Genomic DNA, 27,730 nt, shown 5'->3' with positions numbered 1-27,730 from the left:
GTGATGCAGTTATGTAGCAGAGACCCACAATGCAGCTCACCCTCTAAACACTATGCAGCTCACCCTCTAAACACTATGCAGCTCACCCCCTAAACACTGTGCAGCTCAGCCTCTAAACACTGTGCAGCTCACCCTCTAAACACTGTGCAGCTCACCCTCTAAACACTGTGCAGCTCACCCTCTAAACACTGTGCAGCTCACCCTCTAAACACTATGCAGCTCACCCTCTAAACACTGTGCAGCTCACCCTCTAAACACTATGCAGCTCACCCCCTAAACACTGTGCAGCTCACCCTCTAAACACTGTGCAGCTCACCCTCTAAACACTATGCAGCTCACCCTCTAAACACTGTGCAGCTCACCCCCTAAACACTGTGCAGCTCAGCCTCTAAACACTGTGCAGCTCACCCTCTAAACACTATGCAGCTCACCCTCTAAACACTATGCAGCTCACCCCCTAAACACTGTGCAGCTCAGCCTCTAAACACTATGCAGCTCACCCTCTAAACACTGTGCAGCTCAGCCTCTAAACACTATGCAGCTCAGCCTCTAAACACTGTGCAGCTCAGCCTCTAAACACTATGCAGCTCACCCCCTAAACACTGTGCAGCTCAGCCTCTAAACACTATGCAGCTCACCCTCTAAACACTGTGCAGCTCACCCTCTAAACACTGTGCAGCTCACCCTCTAAACACTATGCAGCTCACCCTCTAAACACTATGCAGCTCAGCCTCTAAACACTATGCAGCTCACCCTCTAAACACGGTGCTATCAGCGCATCTCTGAATGTCTCATTTCTGGTCAAGCATACACGTGCCTCTTACTTGGAAACGCCTGGATGTCTATACTGGTAACATTACAATGTTGCCAAGGAGACACTAATTACCAACTCCAACATATGGAGATGGTTAATGTATCTCCTCCTCACTGCTGGTACAGGACTGGACTATACACCCCTGGTACAGGACTGGACTATACACCCCTGGTACAGGACTGGACTATACACCCCTGGTACAGGACTGGACTATACACCTATAAACCCCTGGTACAGTACTAGACTATACACCCCTGGTACAGGACTGGACTATACACCCCTGGTACAGGACTAGACTATACACCCCTGGTACAGGACTGGACTATACACCCCTGGTACAGGACTAGACTATACACCCCTGGTACAGGACTAGACTATACACCCCTGGTACAGGACTGGACTATACACCCCTGGTACAGGACTAGACTATACACCCCTGGTACAGTACTAGACTATACACCCCTGGTACAGGACTAGACTATACACCCCTGGTACAGGACTGGACTATACACCCCTGGTACAGGATTAGACTATACACCCCTGGTACAGGACTGGACTATACACCCCTGGTACAGGACTAGACTATACACCCCTGGTACAGGACTAGACTATACACCCCTGGTACAGGACTGGACTATACACCTATACACCCCTGGTACAGGACTAGACTATACACCCCTGGTACAGGACTAGGGCTGGATTCCCGAAGCACAACATATGTTGTATGATCATCGTTAAAGCCATGTTATCTTAATCAGAATCAGAATTCGGTTTATTCGGCATGTATGTTATACAAACACAGAATTTACTGTGGCAGGGAGGTGCAAAACACTACACATATACGAATCTTAAATTAAGTAAAAGTACAAAAGTTTAACTATTTCTAACAATGTAAGAATACAACAATTAAAATATAAAATAAAATATATATTAAAAAAAAAGATGCTTGTCCTGAAAGCACATGAAATTCAGCCCCTTGGACACTCCCCCTAATGACGGATGTTACGATGTCATTCCTAATGATGGCTCCCCAAGGTGCATCATACAACCATGGTTATCTGGAATCTGGGCCCTTGGCTATACACTTGTACACTACTGGTATAGGACTATATACCAGGAGAGTACTGGAATAGGACTATATACCAGTTTATAGAAGAGAACCCCAGATCATTTGAGTGCATATTTGTTTCTCCTTGCCTGCACGTGAGAGGAGCACCTTAGACAAACACACAGCGGAAAGTCTTAATCCTGAAGGCCTGTAGATATTACAGTGTTCTTTATGTGACAATACAAACAATTAAGAGGCTTGCGCGAGGCGTGCAGATACTAAATGATGGGCGTAAATGAGGGTGGCGGCAAATGTATTCATATTTCTGGCAGCACGAGTTATTAACTAATATAAGTTTGCAGATGCTTGTTTTCATTACAGGCTGCTGAATCAACTTAAATTGCCCCTTGTGAACCCACAGCCCGTCCTGGTGGTCGCGTCTAAATGTGAAGCCACACTCAGGCACAGTGGTCCGTTGCCTCCGCTAACAAAACAAATCTTCTTACTGGGAGACGGTGGAGTGGTTTATCTTCCTGGTTCAGTTAACATTCCACTCGAATGTCTAAATCCTAACAGAAGAGTCTAAACTGATTGGCCCTCTAAAGCGCACACTCTCAATATAGCCCCCCGTACATATAATATATATGGGACGAATCATACCGTTTGAAACTGGATCAAACGCGTTTGTGCGTGAGCTCTGCACCCCATACATGCAACCTCCACCAGAGAGAGAGAGGGAGAAAGAGAGAGAGCGTAGCAAACCGGCAAGGTTATCAATCAAGCTAAAAATCAATCGGCCAAAGCGTCGAGTCTCGTCCAATCATACTGCATAACCCTGTTCTGTGGTTCGTCGTCCCGGTGTCTCATCTTCACACGTGCACGGCTCGCGTAGGGGGATTTGTTTCTTTGAAGTCTGTTGTGACAGGCTACAGTCTCAATTGCTGACTGTTGGTTACACGGTCTTATGCTCCAGCTGTTTTGTGGACGTTAAAACTGGCTGTTAATAAGATTAGATATTTAGTGCTCGGGGGGTGATAACGGTCATTCAAGATGTCACAGACATGATGTAAAACGGAGTAGCTACACTCTAATTAGCTGGATCCTTTAATTTCGTGTTGCAGCACACAGTTAATAAATTGCCCAAGCCTTTGCTAGCCTATTCCTGCCTTCCCTCGGAGAATATAGCAGGGGTGGTCCAGCGGAATCATCACATCGGTGTCCCTCGCGACTTGGTCGGTTAACACGGGTCTCATGTGATTAATTAAGCCTCGCGTCACTGCTTTTGCTGTAAACTAGATAGCTACAGTATCTCTCTCTGGTACCCACACTTTTGCGGTGAGTGAACATTTTACGCACCAGTGTCACTCGTTCCCAGGCAGACTAGTGATGGAATCTGATTGCCCACCTTGCGATAATTTGTCAATTTGTGACCAAGACCATGCACGGGCCTTAGTATCTTTCCTGCACGAGCTGTCAAGTTGATACAGCTGTGAGACTAATTACCACGAACCCGCAGCCGGGAGCTGCTGCCTAATTCTGTGCTGCTGCCTAAGACGTCATAAAAACACATTTATTTTTCATGTTTTGTTTAAAAACGTTATTCGCGTAGTCTACTAAGGCAGGTAAGATTTGACGTTGTCACGTGGGTGTTCCGTTCCGCTTTACACACAGTGGATGTTTCAATGCGCAGGAGCACCTGCTTTGCGCCTCGGTGTTTCTGCAGCGCACATAGCCGGTCTTACCTTGAAGTCGAGTAGTGGCGACACCGTTTTACTCTTGTATCCTCGAATGAATCAACACTCCTATTCCTCAGCGTCGTGCGTCGCATCAGGAGGGCTTGAGAGAAACCTGGCGATAATTTACGTGGTAGGCAGCTCGGTGTCCTTCTCTCCGTTCCGCTGCTTGATCTCTGAGTTCGTTTGCTCGCGTATACCGAGGGGGCAGGATGGGTTCCCCTCCGAGGCAGCGCTGGCGCACGATTGGTCCACAAGACTGCTCACGGCCCCCTGCCTGTAGGAGGGGCCAACGATGCTACTGGGACCCCAGCAGTGCGCGCACACCAAATCTATCTGGGCCTGCGAGACTTGACAGCCTCGAGACACTTCTGATTAGGCCGATACAGTTCCCTCAGTAATCTGTGGCGTGCATAGTTCTAAAACGAATTGACGGACGAGCACGACACGCTATGAATAAAACGCATCTAAAGGAAGAGCGGGTTTGATATTGGGGGAGGGTTCGATTTAATCTCTCTCTGTTCCTCTCGTTAAGCGATGCTGTAGAATGAAATAAAGTGTGCAGCTGGCGACAGAAAGCTCGCTGAGTTAAATGTGGGGAGTTCCAAGCACGCAAAGCCGACTCTACCCGGATGGCCGCAGTCAGAGCCTCTAATTTGACTTGGGGATTGTGTAATGGCTTGCTCTGCTGCAGGGCAACAGTAACGCTACTGCTTTCTGCCCAATTAAATAAAGCAGAGAGGGTAGGGAGCGTGACGCCGGCTTCACGATATCCACCCAGAAGACCGCCATCAGAAACGTTTAAAATTGTCACCATCTCCAGTTGTACATGCATGGCTGAAGAGACCATATTTTACAGTCGAGACTAACACATGGAATGCTCACTCTTGTTCAGGCGTTCACTCGGTTCTACGTGAACACAAAACACATGCACATGAACCAAGTAGATTGATATAATTTAAATTATTCTCTGCGTTATTCAGAATACGTCATTGCGTAGCCTACTGGGCACTCAGTATTTAGTAGCCTACAGTAAATGGGTCAGCATGGTTGGCTGCCTGCGCCGGAGAGAGAATACAGTAGATATACAAAAGAACCTTGACTTAATTGTAACGAATAAGAGCAAATCCCGCTGTCTGTAAAAGTTGTGCAAGTGACTGTATGCTACATCATTTCTGGTCTACTGCACTGTTTTAAAACAGTCGGCTACTTTACTGTACTTAATTTATACATAGCTATATTTTTGTTAATTTGCATAAACATTTGAATCAACAGTTTATTATTATTATTTTAATATTATTTGCTTGTCATTTTGAAATAAAGGGAACATTTGTAAAATATAATATTAGGGATAAACATTGAAAAAAAATTTTTGACAGTGATTGAGGGCCGGTTGTAGTCTGCTATAGTAGGGTAGAGTGGTGCAGATGCTAGAGAAGTGAATGCCAGATTGAATCCCCACCAATGTTATTACTTTAATTAATTAGTTTTAACCCTAATGTTTTTCCATAAAAGTAACCGTGATTGTATCGTAAAAAGTAAATTCAGAGAGTAACATTTCTGGGGAAATTGTGAGGTGTGCTTCCGGCCACTGCAGCTGGGGCAATTTATTTTTATATTACCTCCAAACCTATTGAATAAATTAATATCAAACGTTCAAACATTTGGAGAAAGAAAAGAGTTTTCATAAGTGTACTTACATTTTTCAACTGATATGTCTGTATATAAAATACTTACAATTGAAGATTGCATAGATTAAGAAGCATACAACATATTTGTTGCTGCTAATTTATGCTTCAAAATACAAAGTGTGAAAGTGTACGCAGCAGCCCGCCTGATCTTCAACCTACCCAGACGATCCCATGTTACCCCGCTCTTCATCTCCCTCCACTGGCTACCCATCACGGCCCTTTGGATAAAAGCATCTACTAAATGTAAGTGTACAATGAAGCAGGCTTTCTACATTTCCGTAGAGGTCTTTGTTGTTTGTAAACAATTTTTTCATTTGGCGAATACTTTTTTACCTTAACTTTTGATTGGGAGTGCAAGACACATGCTGGGCCCACCATTGCCCACTGCTACCGCCGGGCCCCAACTCCTGTGAGCCGTCTTGGATCAGCATGAATAGAGCGTCACTTCCTGATCTCTCAATAGAGCATCACTTCTCTCACTGTTGAAGACTTGGGCCGAAGGACAGAAGCAACCACCAACGACCCGGTCAACACCCCCAAAACACCCTGCGTCCCCGATTCTAAGTGACTAACCTGCCCGAGTATAACGAGCCTCTCACATCAAGTCGTGCACCACTCGCTTTGCCATTTGATTCATTACAGAGAAACCCAATCCTAATTGTACGTGTCATTAACAGCCATAGTTGCTTCAGCATTAACTGACAACAGAACTGTCTGAATTGGTGCAGACTATTCTTTTGCAAACACACACACAGATATGGAGAGAAAAAGAGAGACAAGAGTTTTCACACTTGCTAACAGTGGCAACGAACTCGGGAGTGTCATTTTCACAGGCGCCTTACAACGCCTTCAGTGTTAATTTCTCAGATGCTGTGTAAATTAATTCAGCGCCACTTCGCCCACTGAGGCTTAGAGCTCTTCCGACAACGTCAGAGCATGACAATGACTTGTTTAGCTCTTTCAATTTCAAGTGCTTGGGTTAGTGCTGGGTTATAGTTTTGGATGAATATTGTTTTGTTATTGCGGGACTGTGCTCATTTACATTTAGTCATTTAGCAGACGCTCTTATCCAGAGCGACTTACAGTAAGTACAGGGACATTCCCCCTGAGGCAAGTAGGGTGAAGTGCCTTGCCCAAGGACACAACGTCATTTGGCACGGCCGGGATTTGAACAGGCAACCTTCAGATTACAAGCCCAATTCCCTAACCACTCAGCCACCTGACTCCCTCCTCATAGATCTGTACCATTTTGACAAAGCTTCTCTGGGTTTAATTAAAGAGGAACCCTACATTGATCCATCCTGTAGGTCATCAGGAAGAGAGTGAGAGTGAGGAAGAGAGAGAGGGAGAAAGAGGGGGAAAGTGTGATCACGGCATATCAACGGTATATGATAGTGGCCATAAGGTCCATTTTTGCCATTCGTTGACTTACATTTTTCAGCTAATTTAGGCCCACGTGAGCCTTCACTTCGCCACTCATGGGCTGTCAGAGCACTCCAGGCATGGGCTGTCAGAGCACTCCAGGCATGGCTGAAGGCGACTGGGATGGTCATTGCCAGAACGTACATGCTAACTCATGTGAGGTTGGCTGAGGCTATTCAAGAAGAACAGTCTCCATTCTCTCTTTCAACCTCATTACCATCCCTTCCTAAGATCTAACCCCATTCGCAACCATCTCAGCCACCAGCGGCTTTTTACACGCAATTGCACACGAGTTATAACGAGACCGTGGGGTTGCTCTATTGCACTCTATTTCTGTGTGGGCTGGAAGGACATGTAGGCCTAAGGACTAAACCTCGGGGATCAGGGTAGAGTCTCCATGAGGGTAGAGGAGGAGGAGAGGAGAGGAGATGGGAGAGGGTAGAAGGGAGGGGTGGGGAGAGGGGTGAGGGGTGAGGAGAGGGGTGGGGAGAGGGGTGAGGAGAGGAGAGGGGTGGGGTGGGGGTTGAGGTGAGGGGTGAGTACTGACCTTCGTACTGGCTGTTGGCATCACCTCTAAACCCCCCAAAAAGAAGACAACCCTTTGCACACACATCTGAAGAAACAATACTTTAGTAATACTATAAGCTGTTTCTGAAACAAGGCCAAGACAACCAGACAATACATCTTAATTTACAAACCCTATATCTGCATATCTATCTTTTGGCCATGTTTCTGTCAGTGACTGAAGTCGTACATTTCTCAGAAATGTGGCGACTAGCGCCATCATGTGGTTTAACAGAAAAATACACAAGGCTTTCTTAACCCTTGTGTTATCTTCGGGTCATTCTGACCCATCAGTCATTGGGACCCACCGTTGTATTGCAACAACTTTATCGCATACAAAAACAAAGTAAAGCATTTTCTTTTAACCGTAGGGCTGTCTCAGACCCCCCACATTGCGACGGTTAAAAGAAAATACTTTTTATTTGTTTTTGTATTTGGTAAAGTTGTCGCAACAAACACAACGATGGTTCGTTGTGACCCCAAGGCAGTACAAGGGTTAAATACTTTGAAGAGTCAATTCAGTTATTTTCTTTCCCAGTTCCAAGTCTTATAATAATTAGTCTAAAATAAAGAATTAACTATTTATATAGACATATAGTTCTTTCTTCTAGGTTGGTGTCCTGAACCGGTAAAATGTCCCCAGTAATCCAAAACTTTTACTGTAACAGCATAATTGTTCCAGTGATGTTGGCTTCAAAGACATCAGCAGGCCTTCTCAGAGAGCTCCGAACTATTTAAAGTTCCCCCATCCCCTTTCCTGGACGGGGTTCCTGTGGGAGGTTCTGGAAAGGCATGGGAAAGTTTTCCTGTTTTCTTCAGATTACATTGCTGGTTTAAGAACGCAACACACAACTTGTCTCTAGTGCAGCAAACTGACGGAGCATACGAACACAGACCTAAACAGAGCATACGAATACAGACCTAAACAGAGCATACGAACACAGACCTAAACAGAGCATACAAACACAAACCTAAACAGAGCATACGAACACAGACCTAAACAGAGCATACAAACACAGACCTAAACAGAGCAAATTCACGGAGCATACGAACACAGAGGTAAAGAGAGACAAAGAGGCGACTTTACAACAGACAGGTAGGAAACATAGCAGATAACCCTAACCCTTGTCCGGTAGATATGTGTTACCTGGTACAGGCTGTGTTGTCCAGTAGATGTGTTACCTGGTACAGGCTGTGTTGTCCAGTAGATGTGTTACCTGGTACAGGCTGTGTTGTCCAGTAGATGTGTTACCTGGTACAGGCTGTGTTGTCCAGTAGATGTGTTACCTGGTACAGGCTGTGTTGTCCAGTAGATGTGTTACCTGGTACAGGCTGTGTTGTCCAGTAGATGTGTTACCTGGTACAGGCTGTGTTGTCCAGTAGATGTGTTACCTGGTACAGGCTGTGTTGTCCAGTAGATGTATTACCTGGTACAGGCTGTGTTGTCCAGTAGATGTGTTACCTGGTACAGGCTGTGTTGTCCAGGACCACTATAGCTCTTCAGGGGCATCTGGATCATGCCCTCTGAGATGGTCAAACATGCATCTGTCGGGGCGGTGAAGAGGCAAAATGATGGGAAGCTGTTATGAAGGTTTTATGAAGCTGTTATAAAGATATGAAGATGTTAACTAATATTAATCAGATTTGAAGGATATATGAAAATTATATGAATCTGATTTGAAGGATAAATGAAGCTGTTATGAATCTGATAATAACCTAAACTGACTTCTGTATCCTCCTGTGGGGGCAATTACTATGCAGCTCTGCACTGTAACTATGCAGCTCTGCACTGTAACTATGCAGCTCTGCACTGTGACTATGCAGCTCTGCACTGTGACTATGCAGCTCTGCACTGTGACTATGCAGCTCTCAGATGGTTACCGTCTGCGTGTGTGTTCCCCGCTAGGTGCAGAGGATGTCCAGAGCAGACTGGTCGTTCCTGGAGCACCTACTGGAAGAAGGGCAGGAGTACTCCACAGGCGTGGGCCGAGTGTGGCTTACAGTCCTCTTCCTGTTCCGAATGCTGATCCTGGGCACGGCGGCAGAGTCAGCCTGGGGCGACGAACAGGAAGACTTCCTGTGCAACACACGCCAGCCGGGCTGCACCTCGGTGTGCTACGACATGGCCTTCCCCATCTCACACTTCCGCTACTTTGTCTTGCAGGTGGTCTTTGTGTCCACACCCACCATCTTCTACTTTGGCTACGTAGCAATGAGGGCAGCCAAGGACAAGAAGAACAAGGTGGAGGGGGAGAGGAGGAAGACTGACAGGGGGGGTGGAGAAGCAGCAGAGGGCCTGAGAGAGAAGAAGATGGAGGAGAGGAAGAAGGAAGAAGAGGTGGATGAGAAGGAGGGAGAGAGGAGAGGAAGGAAGTCTGTGAAGGTGCTTCCAGAAGCTCCCAAGCTGAAGGGGCGTCTGTTGTGTGCGTACGCTGCCAGCATCCTGCTCAAGCTCCTCCTGGAGACCAGCTTCATCGCTGGACTCTGGCTGCTCTATGGTGGCTTGATCATTCATGCCAGGTTTGAGTGCGTACGTGACCCCTGCCCTCACATGGTGGATTGCTTTGTGTCCCGTCCCACTGAGAAGACCATCTTCACCATCTACACCCAGGTAATCGCCGCCATTTCCCTCCTTCTCAACCTTGTTGAGCTCTTCCATCTGCTCCAGCTGGCCATCACCTACCGGCTGGAGAAGTTCTACCGCATCCAGGATCGGTACAGCATGCCTGGGATAGGCAGAGCCATGGCTTGCCCTGTGGCACCAATACTCCAGGCATCCTCCTACCAGAGCCACCTCTACCAGCCTGAAGGGAGGGAACAAGGCTATCCCCAGCCATGTGAGAGCTACGTTGCGGCAGAGGTGACCACAGGGGACCTGCTCCCCAGCTACCTGACCTGCATGGGGGGTTTGAGGACGACACACTCCCCCCGAACCAAGGTCAAGAAACATACACACATCACACATGATGGCACACACACAAAGGGTTCCCATAAAGGACATTCCAAACCGAAGCATTATGTTTGAGAAACCCATGGACCGTACCATGTCAAGGCGGATAGGGGTGTGGAAGACTAACAACGGCTACAATATGTGGACAATGAATGAGTTCTACTGCATTGCGTGCCTAAGTGATGTGAAGATACCTAGAAGGGAGAGATGGTAGCAGAAATGAAAAATAAATGGATGAATTGACTTTATTCAAAACGAAATGCAGGGAGAAAAAGTTTCTGAAAAAAAAGTGTCTGAAATGAATGAAGGCAAATAAGAGAAACTTGGATGAAAGTTGTGATGAGATTTGACAATGGAAAACACAGGGAGGACGCCAACTATAGGGGACGTGTGTGAAAATGTTTACTGTATATATGTGTGTGTGTGTGAAAATGTTTACTGTATATACATGACATACAAAATGACTAAATGTAACCTAATACATTGTGTGTGTATGAATTTGAATGTGTATTGTATCTATATGTTTGTAAATATGAATTGTTTGACTGTGTGTGTGTGAACATGAATGTGTACTGTATATATGTGTGTGTGTGTGTGTGTGTGTGTGAGAGAGAATGTGAATATGTTTACTGTCTGTGTGTGTGTTTCCCAGAGGGATAGTTTGACTCTGAAGCCTTGTCTCTGCTCTGGCCAGTGGAATGCATTCCCAGGGATGTGGTGGCCCCAGACACACTCCCAGGGATGTGGTGGCCCCAGACACACTCCCAGGGGTGTGGTGGCCCCAGACACACTCCCAGGGGTGTGGTGGCCCCAGACACACTCCCAGGGGTGTGGTGGCCCCAGACACACTCCCAGGGGTGTGGTGGCCCCAGACACACTCCCAGGGATGTGGTGGCCCCAGACACACTCCCAGGGATGTGGTGGCCCCAGACACACTCCCAGGGATGTGGTGGCCCCAGACACACTCCCAGGGATGTGGTGGCCCCAGACACACTCCCAGGGGTGTGGTGGCCCCAGACACACTCCCAGGGGTGTGGTGGCCCCAGACACACTCCCAGGGGTGTGGTGGCCCCAGACACACTCCCAGGGGTGTGGTGGCCCCAGACACACTCCCAGGGGTGTGGTGGCCCCAGACACACTCCCAGGGGTATGGTGGCCCCAGACACACTCCCAGGGGTATGGTGGCCCCAGACACACTCCCAGGGGTATGGTGGCCCCAGACACACTCCCAGGGGTATGGTGGCCCCAGACACACTCCCAGGCTGGGCGACTCTTCAGCAGTGGTTTGGTCTCATGAGCTGGGAGGAGGGGGAGTACCGTGCTGGAGGGGTGCATAACAGGCTCAGCTGTGTAAACACACAGAAACATGTACACACATGTGTACTGTACATAAATTTACACACACAAGCGAACACAGAGGCACACATAACCCACATGCAAATACATTACACAAGACACACATGAACATACATTACACAAGACACACATGCACATACATTACACAAGACACACATGCATTCATCCAGCTACACAAGACCTAACCATAACTCCTCTGGGTTAGGGGTCACATTGGAATGCTTGACTTGTATAATGGAATGATATGGCTTGTGAGAACTCTTCTCTCTGGGTTTCATGTGTGGAGCTACTGGTGCTCACACATCTTGCTCGTTGGAGGACAAACACACATTCAATCTCTTGTATCAAAGAGCTCATCGTCCTCTCATCCACTTTCAAGGATATTATTGTTTAAATTAAATAACCAAATTGAGATCCATTCCTAAATTTAGCCAGGAGAAAGGAAGTGGGTCTTGTATCAACCTCCCAACTCACCATTGTGTTAGGGTTAGCCATGGGGCGCGGGACTGTTCACTAAAACAAAGCTACTCCACTTTGTTATATTGTTTTGGAAAATTCTCATGGCCACCTCTGGCTGAATGTCAGGGCCCTGAAAACAACGATCAGATGAGCAGGTCTTCATTGGGGTCAGCACTGCTCCAGACAGTGGAGGTTAGGGTTAGTTAGGATTAGGGTTAGTGGAGGATCTACCAGCATTTGAGGTAGACAAGACAGAGGTGAGGTCATTCCTGGAGGTCTATACCTTTTTATCCAGGTGTTGTAGATACAGCAGACACAGACACAGACAGGGACAGAGGTGGGGTTCCTCTTGAATATGGGAGGAATTAATCTGAATCAGACATAGTATTCTATACAATAAACATATCTTAATTAAAACATTTGAATGTTTAAATAATCGATCTACAGTATGGTGTCCTACCACTGTATTTGCATTTATGTGTATTGTGTCTGTGAAAACAAAGAGCCAAGCTAGAATGGGTTGCCCTTCCAGAATCAGGCGACTCCATTGTTCATGAGGATGGAAAACGCCTTCTCCAGCCCTTCCAGACAGGAAGTGGATCAGACCGCCGTCATCACGGTGGATCAGACTGCCGTCATCTTCTGATGGCTCCCATCATTCCAGGGAGAACAATGGTTCCCTTAGAGCTCCTGTTCCAAGGGAGAATATTTTTCTGGTTTTGTCTGCTATTGTTGTAGAGAGAACACTCTCTGTAGCATACCCGTCACGCGCGCTCCCCCGGGGTCACGCCCGCTCCCCCGGGGTCACGCCCGCTCCCCCGGGGTCACGCCCGCTCCCCCGGGGTCACGCCCGCTCCCCCGGGGTCACGCACGCTCCCCCGGGGTCACGCACGCTCCCCCGGGGTCACGCCCGCTCCCCCCGGGTCACGCCCGCTCCCCCGGGGTCACGCCCGCTCCCCCGGGGTCACGCACGCTCCCCCGGGGTCACGCACGCTCCCCCGGGGTCACGCCTCAAAAGGTGAGAACATCTGAACATCAACATGGCTCCTTGCATGGGACTAAGACACAGCCCTTCTAAACAACACTGGTGGTAGTTGGCAGTACAAGGACATAACAGGTAAGGAGTTGACCTCCCCAAGTCCCTGACTAGTCAATTTCAAGTATACCATGAGAAGTTACATTAAGTGCTGTGTCTGGTGCCCTTATTAATAACAAACTAGTCCAGACTAGCATTTTATTCTGACATTGTCGGAAAGTCAATGAAGACTGAGAGATGTGTAGTTGAACGGGTTGATCCTTCTACCTCTGTAGAGCAAGGATGGACCAGCATCCCAGGGGGATCAGCCACAAACATTCCTTCCCTTAGATAATTAACACAAATTCAATTAATTCGTTTTACATACATGTAATTTATTTGTTCCCCAAATTGAATGCTTCTGTTTGAATTAAATACTTTGATTTGTGAAGTTAATTTTTCTAACCCTAAGGCCATCAGAATGACCCCCCTCAGGTTTGGAGAGACTCCGAGACTGGCTCTTGCAAATATAAGCGGGAATGTGCCTAAGCTCAGTGTGGCCTGTTACATCCCCCCGAAGTCCTTTTCAATTGCACCTCTGTTTTTCACTCTTGAATCAAGCAGTACATCAAAGGGTATGAAATATAAAAGTTGGAAAAAAATGATTCCAGCATCAAATTATTGTTACTGTACATTGAGGGGACTAATATGAGTAACCAGAGTAAGTTTCATGCATGTGGCACCTTTCCTATTCATAGTTAGAGTTAGAGTTAGCAGGGGGTGCATTTCTTGGCACGGCACACCAACCCTACCCTGAAATGCACCCCCCAAATGTCATTTCTGTTCTGTATATCCCAGCATCAAATGATTCTTACTGCACATTGAGGGGAATAATTTGAGCAAGTTAGGGGGTAAAAAAAAAGGCAGGGAAAAAGGTAGGAAAAAAAGGTAAGAAGGTTGTTTTTTTTGGCGAAGTGATAATGTGGGCTATCAGAATGACCCCCGCCAGGGCTGGAGGGAGGAGAAGTTGGCAGAGCCCAAATAGAAACAAGATGACATCCACAGTAGCTCATGTGATCCTCCACATCACCAGGAGATGGCGATAGAACACTGCTGGTGTGTGTGCAGCTGCAGCACTCAAACAGCTGATCAAGTCACAGGGATGGGAGAGAGGCCCTGCATCAGTACACACACAGGGATGGGAGAGAGGCCCTGCATCAGTACACACACAGGGATGGGAGAGAGGCCCTGCATCAGTACACACACAGGGATGGGAGAGAGGCCCTGCATCAGTACACACACAGGGATGGGAGAGAGGCCCTGCATCAGTACACACACAGGGATGGGAGAGAGGCCCTGCATCAGAACACACACAGGGATGGGAGAGAGGCCCTGCATCAGAACACACACAGGGATGGGAGAGAGGCCCTGCATCAGAACACACACAGGGATGGGAGAGAGGCCCTGCATCAGTACACACACAGGGATGGGAGAGAGGCCCTGCATAGACACATCCATAGCCTGCAGATGAGAAGGACCTAAACACCCACAAACCAAACGCTGCAAGCTTCCCCCTGTGGACCTGGACACCACTAGCTTCCCCCTGTGGACCTGGACACCACTAGCTTCCCCCTGTGGACCTGGACACCACTAGCTTCCCCCTGTGGACCTGGACACCACTAGCTTCCCCCTGTGGACCTGGACACCACTAGCTTCCCCCTGTGGACCTGGACACCACTAGCTTCCCCCTGTGGACCTGGACACCACTAGCTTCCCCCTGTGGACCTGGACACCACTAGCTTCCCCCTGTGGACCTGGACACCACTAGCTTCCCCCTGTGGACCTGGACACCACTAGCTTCCCCCTGTGGACCTGGACACCACTAGCTTCCCCCTGTGGACCTGGACACCACTAGCTTCCCCCTGTGGACCTGGACACCACTAGCTTCCCCCTGTGGACCTGGACACCACTAGCTTCCCCCTGTGGACCTGGACACCACTAGCTTCCCCCTGTGGACCTGGACACCACTAGCTTCCCCCTGTGGACCTGGACACCACTAGCTTCCTCCTGTGGACCTGGACACCACTAGCTTCCCCCTGTGGACCTGGACACCACTAGCTTCCCCCTGTGGACCTGGACACCACTAGCTTCCCCCTGTGGACCTGGACACCACTAGCTTCCCCCTGTGGACCTGGACACCACTAGCTTCCCCCTGTGGACCTGGACACCACTAGCTTCCCCCTGTGGACCTGGACACCACTAGCTTCCCCCTGTGGACCTGGACACCACTAGCTTCCCCCTGTGGACCTGGACACCACTAGCTTCCCCCTGTGGACCTGGACACCACTAGCTTCCCCCTGTGGACCTGGACACCACTAGCTTCCTCCTGTGGACCTGGACACCACTAGCTTCCCCCTGTGGACCTGGACACCACTAGCTTCCCCCTGTGGACCTGGACACCACTAGCTTCCCCCTGTGGACCTGGACACCACTAGCTTCCCCCTGTGGACCTGGACACCACTAGCTTCCCCCTGTGGACCTGGACACCACTAGCTTCCTCCTGTGGACCTGGACACCACTAGCTTCCCCCTGTGGACCTGGACACCACTAGCTTCCCCCTGTGGACCTGGACACCACTAGCTTCCCCCTGTGGACCTGGACACCACTAGCTTCCCCCTGTGGACCTGGACACCACAAGCTTCCCCCTGTGGACCTGGACACCACTAGCTTCCCCCTGTGGACCTGGACACCACTAGCTTCCCCCTGTGGACCTGGACACCACTAGCTTCCTCCTGTGGACCTGGACACCACTAGCTTCCCCCTGTGGACCTGGACACCACTAGCTTCCCCCTGTGGACCTGGACACCACTAGCTTCCCCCTGTGGACCTGGACACCACTAGCTTCCTCCTGTGGACCTGGACACCACTAGCTTCCTCCTGTGGACCTGGACACCACTAGCTTCCCCCTGTGGACCTGGACACCACTAGCTTCCCCCTGTGGACCTGGACACCACTAGCTTCCCCCTGTGGACCTGGACACCACTAGCTTCCCCCTGTGGACCTGGACACCACTAGCTTCCCCCTGTGGACCTGGACACCACTAGCTTCCCCCTGTGGACCTGGACACCACTAGCTTCCTCCTGTGGACCTGGACACCACTAGCTTCCCCCTGTGGACCTGGACACCACTAGCTTCCCCCTGTGGACCTGGACACCACTAGCTTCCCCCTGTGGACCTGGACACCACTAGCTTCCTCCTGTGGACCTGGACACCACTAGCTTCCTCCTGTGGACCTGGACACCACTAGCTTCCCCCTGTGGACCTGGACACCACTAGCTTCCTCCTGTGGACCTGGACACCACTAGCTTCCTCCTGTGGACCTGGACACCACTAGCTTCCCCCTGTGGACCTGGACACCACTAGCTTCCTCCTGTGGACCTGAACACCACTAGCTTCCCCCTGTGGACCTGGACACCACTAGCTTCCTCCTGTGGACCTGGACACCACTAGCTTCCCCCTGTGGACCTGGACACCACTAGCTTCCCCCTGTGGACCTGGACACCACTAGCTTCCTCCTGTGGACCTGGACACCACTAGCTTCCCCCTGTGGACCTGGACACCACTAGCTTCCCCCTGTGGACCTGGACACCACTAGCTTCCTCCTGTGGACCTGGACACCACAAGTCACAAGATTCAGATAAAAGGAACTTGATCAGCGCTTCATCCAGATAGTGAGCAGGGGTTTGGGAGTGTGGATGGAGAAATGGAGCCAGGGTGGTTGTGTAAACGACAGCGCAGGTTCAGGTGTGAGTATAAGGCAGTATTGGTCCCTGTGGGCAGAGGGCTGAGCAGCTGAATAATGTATGGATGCTCACAGCGTAATGAAGTGGAAGGGATCGGGAGGAATAAATCTGGTCTCTCAGGAATCAGCACATACACACTTTAAAGAGGCTGCTCCCTCCCATCCTCCCTCCCTCCCCACATCTCTTTACATCTCTTTTTCTCTATAAGGCTTTCTGCATCTTTCACACAGACACAAACACACACCAAACAACAGTCTCTTCCTCTCACTGTCCCTCCCTCCCTCCCTCTTAGTCACTCCTTCTCTCTCTCGCTATTTGCTGGTGGCTAAAAGGGATAGGATGTTTCTGTTCACTTATTATGCATCATTGATGACGAAGGTCAGTGCATTTATCCTGCACACTGCTCTGGCGTGTCTGTGGGTTCTTGATTAGACGTCTTCACAGGTAGAGGCTCACTGCTGCTGAAGAGTAGGGATGCAGCGAGTAACAGATTTAACTGCAATTTAAAACGTCTTGGTTTTGTAACCGTAAAGGCTCAGCTACACCAAGTGTTTCTGTTCTCACTCTCAAAAAAGAGACATTATGGTACATTAGTTTTCTATGAACAACAGTTGCACTGTGAGGAAAATTAAACAAACATTGCTGGAGTTTGCTAACCTGATGTTGTCATACTCATAATTCTAGTCAGTCCGTTGGGCTGTGAGTATGGGGCGTGTTTCAACCGAACCCGGAAAAAAAATGCCTCTTCGCTCAATTGGATAGACCTACAACCAATCAGAGCAACGTGTTGTTTGTTGAAAACGAATTCAACCCAAGCACTCTTTGGTGACGTGGTTGATTACGTTACTGTTGATCATCTGTCCATCATCGTATAAAGCCCGCCCTGACAATTTGATTGGTCCGAACAGCTCTTGTTCGGACATAGTTTTTCCCCAACTGAGCAACCCCAGATCCAACTTCCCGACCACATTTTTTTGTGGGCAGGGCTAAGTTTGTCTGGCACCCAGGCTAGGAGTTTGCAAACAGTTCCGGAGAATTCATTTCCCCTGTTGCCCCTTCACCGCACCTGTTAAAAAAACATTTTAACAAATAATATTTTTTTTTACTTTTTTTTTCACACAGTGAAAGTAGGGGATAGGAGAGGGGATGAGAGGGGAGAGAGAACAGAGAAGCCTAAAACGGAGTAGATTAAACAGCGCAGAGTACAGTAGAGTACAGTAGAGTCCTCATTAAGTAATCATCAATGATACAAACTTTTTAATAAAAATATTATTCTTGCCTTCTGCCTTGCTCCATGGTAGCTTCGTAGACTAGTTTACATTTTGTTGTGAGTGATAGCCTGGAAAAAAGCAATGACAAGAAATAATATTGATCATGCCACCAAATTAAAACTAAAGTAACATGCCTGGCTTGAAAATGTAATCAGTAGAAAGTACAGATATGTGTGTAAAAAAATTAAGGAGTGAAAGTAAAAAGTAAAGTACTGATACCAGTTAAATCGACGAATCAAAAGTACAGTAATTTCTGCCCCAATGTGTTAAAAATGTTTACGGAAACACCTCTAATTAAAACCTCTAATTTAAGAATGCTCATGTGATTTAAACATCCCTACTGTTGTGAAATAAATTAATGCACAGTAATCAGTGCACAGACTATAATTGTACCATCAACATCTATCATCTTTGCATCTCTACTGAGGAGGTGGACACAGTACTGTTTATGGCTGGAGAAAAACCTATTGAGTACAAGGCTATTAGTATGTAGAGGGGAGATGTACAGATCAGGTTCTACTTTATCTCTCTCACTCCCCTCTCTCTCTCCCTCCTTCTCACTCTCTCTTCTTCTCATTCTACCTCTGCTTGTTGCTCCTGTTGAAAATGTGACATCAGACACTAAAGCTATATTATTCTCAGAGCTGTCAACATGATTCCAAACTTCATAATCTCAACCCAATATTTTATGCAAAAGCAGCAAACCCAGAATAGAGGACCAAAGAGCATCGACATGTTAAACAGTGATAAAAATTTCATAGTTCTCATACTTTCAGGTAGAGTTCAAATGCACGCTGCTGTCTTTCCTTGTGATTGAGGGGAGCAGTGATTGGAGTTGTTCTCTGTTTGTCTCATGACACAACCTCTCTCACAGTTTAACAACACTCACTGTCATTAACCTGTAGACACGCCCACTACATCATGCGAGATGCAGGATGAGGACAGGAGAAAAGGCGAGTTTTCTTCTGTGCATTATGAATGAATGATTGATGTGAAGGGAGATGGATCAGAAGGCTATAATCATGGTCTAACAAACACTCTTTACAAACACATCCTATACACTGAAAGAATGCCATATACATACATGATCATATTTTAATATGTAAGTATGTCATTGCATATTTACAGGGAATGGTAATGCTATGTGGGCTTCCTTAAATGCAGTATAACACATAACGCATTGTCCGGAAAACAACAAAGAACTCCTGCTAGGTTTACTGAAACCTCGAAGTCTGGTCTTCTCAAGTGCTTAATCTCTTAGTCCACCTATAAAACCCTTTAAACACATTTACCAAGGGACAAAAAAAACATAATGTTCCATGTTGAAGCCTAAACAAATGACCATCATCTCTGAGTGACGGGGGTGGGGGGGGGGTGGAGAGCGATGGCTTTATTTGGCAGTGAGCGGGAACACGGCTGAGGCTGAGACAGAGGTGCTGTTCTGAGCACCTTTCATGAAACAAATGGAATGTCAATCAAGTGTCAGAGCAGGGAGGAGAAGCTTCTGGAACGTTGTTCTGTCTCACTCGGGGCGCGCTGGGACATCATACAGAACAAGCCTCTCCTCCTCCCTGTCCATCCCTCTCTCCTCCTCTATCTCTCACTTTCTTCATCCCTCTCTCCTCCTTTGTTCTTTCTTTCTCTCTAGTTTCACATTGTGTCTTGTTCTTTCTTGTTCAGTCTGTCTCTCCCAGTCTTTTTCCCAATGTTTACTGGGTGCTTAGGGGGGATTTGTGTTTGACCCTAAGAGGTCTGAAGAGAGAGGTTTCAACTGAACTTCCCCCTTCCCTCCCCCTCTCCTCTCATCTCTTCTCCTCTCCCCCTCTCCTCCGTTTTCCTCTCCTCTCCGCCCTCTCCTCTATTTTCTCTTCTCTCCCCCTCTCCTTTCCTCTCTCTCCTCCCTCTTGGAAGAATGGTTGGCTGTTGTGGGTCAGAGGGGACTAGGTTGAGTGGTCGGTCTCTCCAAAGAAAACAGTGACTGGTCAGGCACTGTAATGATCGGTCAATCATTGGATACTAGTTAGTATGTTCTCATGTAAGCTTGCTATTAATAAGAGTAGATTGTGTCTATGTGTCAGGGTTAATAGATATTTGGGATCAGGAGAAAATACTGGGTAAACATCCTTTTTCATGACTACTATGTGCCAACTATGATCTCTCTAGTCTGAGTGGTCATGTGTTGGGAGCTGTGAATCTCTTTCTCTAAGACTGTTGTAACATCATTACTGCCTGACTGTCACTATCTATGTTTACATTCCTGTGCCCTATAAAAGATGGTCCTCCGGCCTTCAGAGCCGGGAGAGACATGATTGAGACCTAAGCCTGGCGTTGTGTTGTCATTTATTGTCAGAGGTCTGGTTTTCTCTCCCAATCTGCAGATTGATAAATAATTATTAAAATCCAGAACTCAACTGAATTTAGTCACTCCGTTTATGAAGAGACGGACAAACCACTTTCTTCATCACTAGGCACAGAGCAGGTACAGATTTCAGGCAGGGGTCGTTATCTCTGTTTCTAGAAAATCCAAAGGGAAGAGCAGAAGAATAGTCGAGGCAAAAACAAAGGTTCGGTACACATAAATCTCTTAGATAAGTAACGCTCGGTATTGCAGGTAAGAACTAACTAACAAGACTTTGCAGTGAAGAAACAGGCTAAGCTGGTATATATAGATCGAACATCTAATCAGGCAAATGAGGTGCAGGTGTGAGTGTGTGTTGAGGAATGTCAAAACTCTGGTGACAGTGATCTGGGAAGGGGAGCCACCACTGTCACAGGCATTAAGTGTGTTTGTGTCTTTCTGTCTGCTTGTGTATGACTTCCGAGCCTGGTTCTACAGCCAAGTTCATATAAATGCTTACTCTATAGGGACGAAAGGAGAGCTTATTGTTTGATTAATTTGCTCAAACCTAGCTGGTAATTCTCTCACCCATAAATAACTCACTGACAAGGATATTTCATTGAGGTGACGGTATCTAAACTACAGGGGAAAACGATTATGCTAATAGATCTCTGTAGTCATCAATCATCTATTGGACTGTCAATGTGGTGTCACGTAACATTCGTGATCCCCCTTTGGAAAGTGTTTCCTGCGGCAAATGTGTGCGTGAGAGCGTGAGTGTTGAAGTTAGAATCGAACACACCCTCATTACATTTACTAAAACCCCGGGGCTGCGTGTGTACGTGCGCTCGACTGGAACAGGCACCGTAGAAAACGGTTAGTAAATTAAACACAATATGGGTGGTGGAGCTCTCGAGCTGAATATGAGAGACACTTTAAAGTGAGGACCCGATGGCTACACCAGGGTTCATGTGACGTCAGAGAAACGAGCGCGTAAAAACCAAAGAGCGCATGAGGAGTTGCATGGAGAGGATTGTACCACAGCAGTTTAGGATTCTACACGGTGCACCTGCAACAAGACTGGATCATAATCTGCCCGGTCCCTTCTCAAAATTCACTACAAACACTCAAAACACAAGAACCCAGCTGTTTGACGTTGGATTTACTGATCCTGAATTACTGAAAGTGGAACTAATTCATAATTCTTTTAGCATTTTAAGCCTGACTGTCCTGCGGAGGTAAAGTTCAGTGACTGCATTCTTGGTGGACATTTCTTTTGATATGTATGAAGGTTTCACTGACTTACCTGATTAATCGAATTAGATCAGAACGGGGACACTCCGCTTTGGCGCACGGATGTCTGTCGGAGTAGCAGCGTGTGCGCGGTTGATTCTCTGATGTCATTAACTTCCATGGCTTACCCACCGCTAGGATACCCGTACTCACCTAGACACCAGGTAACTCACCCGTACTCACATACACACCAGATAAATCACCACACGCCTTTAAGGAATTTTGAAGTGTGACAATTGTTCCTGTGTGTAAAATGATCTTTCAGTGTTTATCCTGACGGGTCAATGTCTCTGTTTCCGTTAGTTCTTGATGACCTCGAGCTCACTGGCCAGCTGTCTTGAGCCCAGTGGAAGGTCTGTCGTGGACAGCCTGTCAGCCCCCTCTCATTCGCCCCACAGTTGTCCGGTTTACTCGAGCAGAGTTCTTAGTTCTCCAGGGCACGAGCTGACTCCCCCCGCCGGTATCGGTGTCTACAGTGGCGCCTATAAAAGCCAAGGGTATTACAGCACGTGCGCCAGCGACGCCACAGCCCTCTATTCCAGGGTAAGGGTTTCTAAATGCCAGATATTGATTTTCAGGTTGAGTTTTATAGTAAAATGTTGTGGTAAAAGTTATATAGAAGTGACTTTGACATAGCTGACATTGTTAAAGTCTAAAATATAAATACAAATATCAGCTCCCGGTATAAATGATGTGAACCTTTCTAATTACATTTACATTTAGTTATTTAACACATTTAACAGTAGGCCTGTTCTATACAGACCCAGTGGCGATTTTAGACTCTTTTTAGGGTTGCTCAAGCACACCTACATTTCATGTTAGCATCCCTAAACATAATTACAAATACATAAATAAATAAATAAAAAAGATAAATACATTAAATAATTATAATTTATTAAAATTAAATACATTTATTTAATTTAAATACATAAATGCATTAATTGTTATCCAGTGAAAATAGTGATTTTTTAGCAAGGCAGTTTAACACTTTTGCAAGGCACTGTATCCATGTCACATTCTCATTGGGGGCTGAGCCCCCTTAAAGGCCTGTACAGACCTATCCACCTTCCACACACTAATCCTGTCTAAACGGGTAGTGCATGTGCACTTGAAGTTGAATTAAAATATTTGAATTAATATTGCAGGGAACACTTGACTCCAAAGACAGAGCTGGGCCAGCCCACGTGGGCCCACAGGCCCCTGCATATTACCCCTACGACTATGCGTTTGGACAATATCCGTACGACAGATACGGGTAGGTCAACCTTTACTCTTCACTTAATTTCTCGTTTTCATGCTTTCATCACAGTGATACTCAATGAAAAAGCAAACTGCTATATTTACTGCACACTCGATCTTCTTCAGGTATGCAAGTGCGGACGGAGCATCACGTCGTAAGAACGCGACCCGGGAGACCACAAGCACTCTGAAGGCCTGGCTGCAGGAGCACCAGAAGAACCCGTACCCCACCAAGGGGGAGAAGATCATGCTGGCCATCATCACCAAGATGACACTGACACAGGTAACCAGCCTGGGGACGGCATGTTTATGAACCCGTAACCCTAACCCCATAACGAGTGTCGAGTCTGCAGCTCATCGTAACCCTAACCCCATAACGAGGGTCGAGTCTGCAGCTCCTCGTAACCTTAACCCCATAACGAGGGTCGAGTCTGAAGCTCCTCGTAACCCTAACCCCATAACGAGGGTCGAGTCTGAAGCTCCTCGTAACCCTAACCCCATAACGAGTGTCGAGTCTGCAGCTCCTCGTAACCTTAACCCCATAACGAGTGTCGAGTCTGCAGCTCCTCGTAACCTTAACCCCATAACGAGTGTCGAGTCTGCAGCTCCTCGTAACCTTAACCCCATAACGAGGGTCGAGTCTGAAGCTCCTCGTAACCCTAACCCCATAACGAGTGTCGAGTCTGAAGCTCATCGTAACCCTAACCCCATAACGAGGGTCGAGTCTGAAGCTCCTGGTACAACCAGGTGCACATGCACATGGTCTCGCTCACTGTCCCCGTGTCCTCTCTAAGGTGTCTACCTGGTTTGCAAATGCGCGCAGAAGACTAAAGAAAGAGAACAAGGTGACTTGGTCCCCGCGTGCTAATAAAGGTTCAGATGACCGAGGCCTTGATGACGACAGCGATGGCGGAGAGGAGTCTATGGAGGAACAGCCAATGAAAAGCCTTGCCGGTACGTAGGCCTCATCGCGCGTAACAACGGGCTTATGATGTTATCGGTTTCACTATCGTTTTAGGAACAGGGAATTTTTCTAACATTGTCTCATCACATTTGTCATGTCATTCCAGATGAAGGGCAGCGTTCGGATCTCCAGCAGCGTGATCTGGAGGACTTTGATCTGCTTGAATCAGACTGTTCTGATGGAGAACTGAAACACCAGTTTGACACAAAGAGCATTTCCATACAAACAGGCCACCCATCAGACTCTTGTCATAGGCCTTGTTCTCACACCACAGACACATTTCAGAGAATCGAAAGCTTGTCTACAAACGCTCCAAAACTGCCCCCAGAGCAAACCCCACCAGATATAGACAGCAAACCAAAAATCTGGTCAATCGCGCAAACTGCAGTTTCTTTCAATTCCGCTATTCAACCTGAGTATCTTTCCTGCATGCTGTTGTCCAACGGAGCCTCCCTCCCGGGCTCTCTGTCAGACGTGGGGCCTAACCCTAACCCTAGAGACCAGGGCTATCTGTCAGACGTGGGGACTAACCCTAACCCTAGAGACCAGGGCTATCCATCAGAAATGGGGCTGGCTGCGTCTCATAGAGACCAGGGCTCTCCGGTCGCAACGCTCAGAGAATGGGTTGATGGAGTTTTCCATGACCCCCCACTGTTCCATCCACGACCGCTGAACCAGACGGCCTCCAAGCAAACCACGGCATGGAAACGGTTAAACGGATCCTCAATGGAAACTCAGGGACGTTTGTTTGAACACATTGCCTCCTCTCTACAGCACGTCTAGACTGCCAGCGCGAAAGTGCACCATGCTTTTGTTGTTGTAGTGACTTTGGACAATGGAACACAGAAAGTCACGTATATGTGTGTGGTGGCACTTTTGATATTGCTTATGATAAAACACACGTTGCATCCCGGGGAAGTTGGCAGCTTACCTTCCTCGGAGTTCACGCCTGAGTCATCACAACATGTGCATGTGTTCTCACATCCAGCAGACCTATGTGAAATGTAAACAGACAACATTGTGCACATCCACTATATTCCTGCGCTAAAGTCCAGTTGCAGCTGTCACCGTAATAAATTGTCTTTTTATAACAGGTGGACATTTTCTCTGAGTCCAGTCGTTTGCTGTTGGGGCAGAAAGACACATGTGCACGTAGCGGTTAAGTGCAGCCTTGCCTGAGACCAAAATGATGTAGATCTATCCTCTGTGAGTGTGTGTGTGTGTGTGTGTGTGTGAGAGACAGAGAGAGAGAGGGTTTGGTGAGGGGGAGTGGAGTGGGGGATAGAGAGACAGAGAGAGGGTGGGGTGAGTGGTGTTGGGGATAGAGAGACAGAGAGAGGGTGGGGTGAGTGGGAGTGGTGTTGGGGATAGAGAGACAGAGAGGGTGGGGTGAGGGGGAGTGGTGTTGGGGATAGAGAGACAGAGAGGGTGGGGTGAGGGGGAGTGGTGTTGGGGATAGAGAGACAGAGAGGGGGTGGGGTGAGTGGTGTTGGGGATAGAGAGACAGAGAGGGTGGGGTGAGTGGTGTTGGGGATAGAGAGCAGGAGTGTTATGAACCGAGTGTTATTCAGCTGTGACTAATTCAAACACACAAAGGACAGTGCTGCTAAATTGTTAAATCGCTGCCACTTCCACCCTGGCTTAGCTGCAATCAGCGATGCGTCCCTTTTCGTTAGGCGGCTTTTGACGGTATCAACAGGAGGGAGAAAACCCACTGCACTGAAGCCGGCTCCATTAGAATAAGACAACATCCTGGGCTGTTGCTCTGGTGCTTCAGCTCCCCTCAGGAGAAACGCTGGTGTGAAGCTGCGTAAACATAACGTAAGAGGCTCAGTTAGGGTCGGCCTAATTCACAGATTAGGGTTTTTTTTATTTTTAAGAAATACTTCTACTTCCTCATTTGAATACAAGACAACGCCTCAGAATATTTTTTTTTGCATTACCTTTTGAGAGTTTAATAATTATGCGACAGGAATGTGGGTAAAGGAACTCTTCTTTTTCTTCTGATCCTTCTTCTCTGTTGTCGATTTAGGAAAGATGATAAAGTATTTATCAGAACAGAGAGAGATCCACCAAGGCTTTGTGTGGAATTAACCATTTCAGACTAAATAATTCAGGACCAAGTCAACCGAGTATTCCATTCTTTTTCTGCTTCATAAATAAATGATATTTAGGATGATAAATAATGACATCCAACTCTTTCTCTAAAGTTTATTTTCTAGTACACAGTTACACATAAGCTGCAAACGAATAGTAACACACTTCAGAGACAACAATTCGATAATGTACTTCTCCAAGTAGTGCCTCCTCAATTGCTTTATAAGCATAGTGGGATGTGGGAAATATATAACTAATATCTAACTAATATAACTAAATACAAGACCAAGACACAGCTAAAGAAGGCTTGAGAGCTGGAAGGGACAGACCTTCATCTTGATCTGAGAGGCAGATAGATAAGAACCAGATGTTCTAATCAGAGATGAGTTTACACGTTCTGGACATGACCCCTCTGACACAGTGAGTTCAAGCAGGGAGAATCAAAGCAGACTGTTAAGCTGCAGAGAGGAGGCCCAAAGTTACTCCTGCAACTTGGTCTGTGAAGGTCAACGATCATATCCGGCCTTCTTTCTACTTCACCTGACACATTCTGTTTCGTTTGACCTAAACGTCTCATTCTCTCCTCTCCTCTCTCCCCTCCTTGTGGGTGATGTTGTTCTTTTAGCAGACACTTCCATCCACAGCAGAGGATAACGCTAACCCTTACCACTAACCACTAACCCTAAACCACAGCAGTATACGAGGGAATTTGAACCTGTGACCTCTTGATCTTCACTCAAGTGCTCCACCAATGAGCAGAGCCCAACTGATGTAAGAACAGACGTTACAGTGATGCTGGAAACAGACTGAGAGACAAAGCCATATAGCTCAGCTTGATCTCGAGCTAATTATCATTGTTCATCTTTACAAACACAATGGGTTTTATTTTGCCGCCTTAAGATCTGAGAGGATTATTATAACTTTGAAATAAGTTAACCAAGGTCCTCATTAACTGATAGTTAGATGTCTGGAAAATGATTATTGACAACTCCCTCTCTCACCCTGCCTGCACCTTTGGACAAACACCTACCCCATTCACTTTCTCACTTTCTCTCGATGACACCCACACACGAGCACCACAGACACTTCATGGTCTCTTGTGCTGTCACACAAACCAGGTCTTCCAGGGTAGAGCTGAGAGTAAACCCTCTCCCTGAAACCTGTCACCAACAAAGGAGGTGTCTATCTCCGCCACCGTCTCCGGAGCCACTGTCACTAGAACACGTTGTTATTTCCATAGTAAAGGTCAGATTTACTGTAACCCGTGTCTTCGGGGGGAGAGTGAAGTCACCCAGAGACAGTGATTAAAGGTCAGTTTTCCATGATTGCCCCTCATAATAAGGTTTAGGACTGGAAGCTACGCTGATCCTAGATCTGTGACTGTGTGCAACTTCTACCCCAAAGAAAGTTCAGATAATTGGATAAAAGGGACAGAGCTGGGTGGGTACTTAGTGAGCCTGAAGTCCTGTAATGTGACACATTTCAGAAAGGGAGGCTTCTAATGGGGCAATTAAGTACCAAGGGATGATATTTGTGTTGAGGGAGAATAGAGTGCAGGAGTGTGTGTGTTCACGTTAAAGGGAACCTGGCATTTATCCTCATTATCTGCTGCAGTGAGGGATGGAGATCTGATCTATCTGCTGCAGCGAGGGATGGAGATCTGCTCTATCTGC

General features: G+C 47.4%; 2 protein-coding genes across 2 annotated transcripts; both read left to right on the top strand.

The window, feature by feature from the left end:
• The first annotated feature begins 9,187 nt into the window (after positions 1-9,187).
• On the top strand, positions 9,188-10,599 carry gja4 (gap junction protein alpha 4). Its single transcript, XM_067256187.1, has one exon. It carries the CDS (start codon positions 9,188-9,190, stop codon positions 10,295-10,297), a length of 1,110 nt encoding a protein of 369 aa, XP_067112288.1. The 3' UTR covers positions 10,298-10,599.
• An 11,277-nt stretch (positions 10,600-21,876) lies between these two features.
• On the top strand, positions 21,877-24,743 carry LOC136962557 (iroquois-class homeodomain protein irx-4-A-like). The gene is made up of 7 exons (XM_067256349.1): positions 21,877-21,921; positions 22,061-22,300; positions 22,903-23,012; positions 23,123-23,279; positions 23,791-23,950; positions 24,067-24,434; positions 24,510-24,743. The coding sequence occupies exons 1-7, from the start codon at positions 21,877-21,879 to the stop codon at positions 24,741-24,743; spliced, it is 1,314 nt and encodes a 437-aa protein (XP_067112450.1).
• Positions 24,744-27,730: the final 2,987 nt, after the last annotated feature.

This window comes from Osmerus mordax, chromosome 18 (genome assembly GCF_038355195.1).
Source record: "Osmerus mordax isolate fOsmMor3 chromosome 18, fOsmMor3.pri, whole genome shotgun sequence".
NCBI classification, from domain to species: domain Eukaryota; kingdom Metazoa; phylum Chordata; class Actinopteri; order Osmeriformes; family Osmeridae; genus Osmerus; species Osmerus mordax.
Note: the sequence above shows the minus strand (reverse complement) of the source record. Positions and strands in the feature narration are given on the sequence as shown.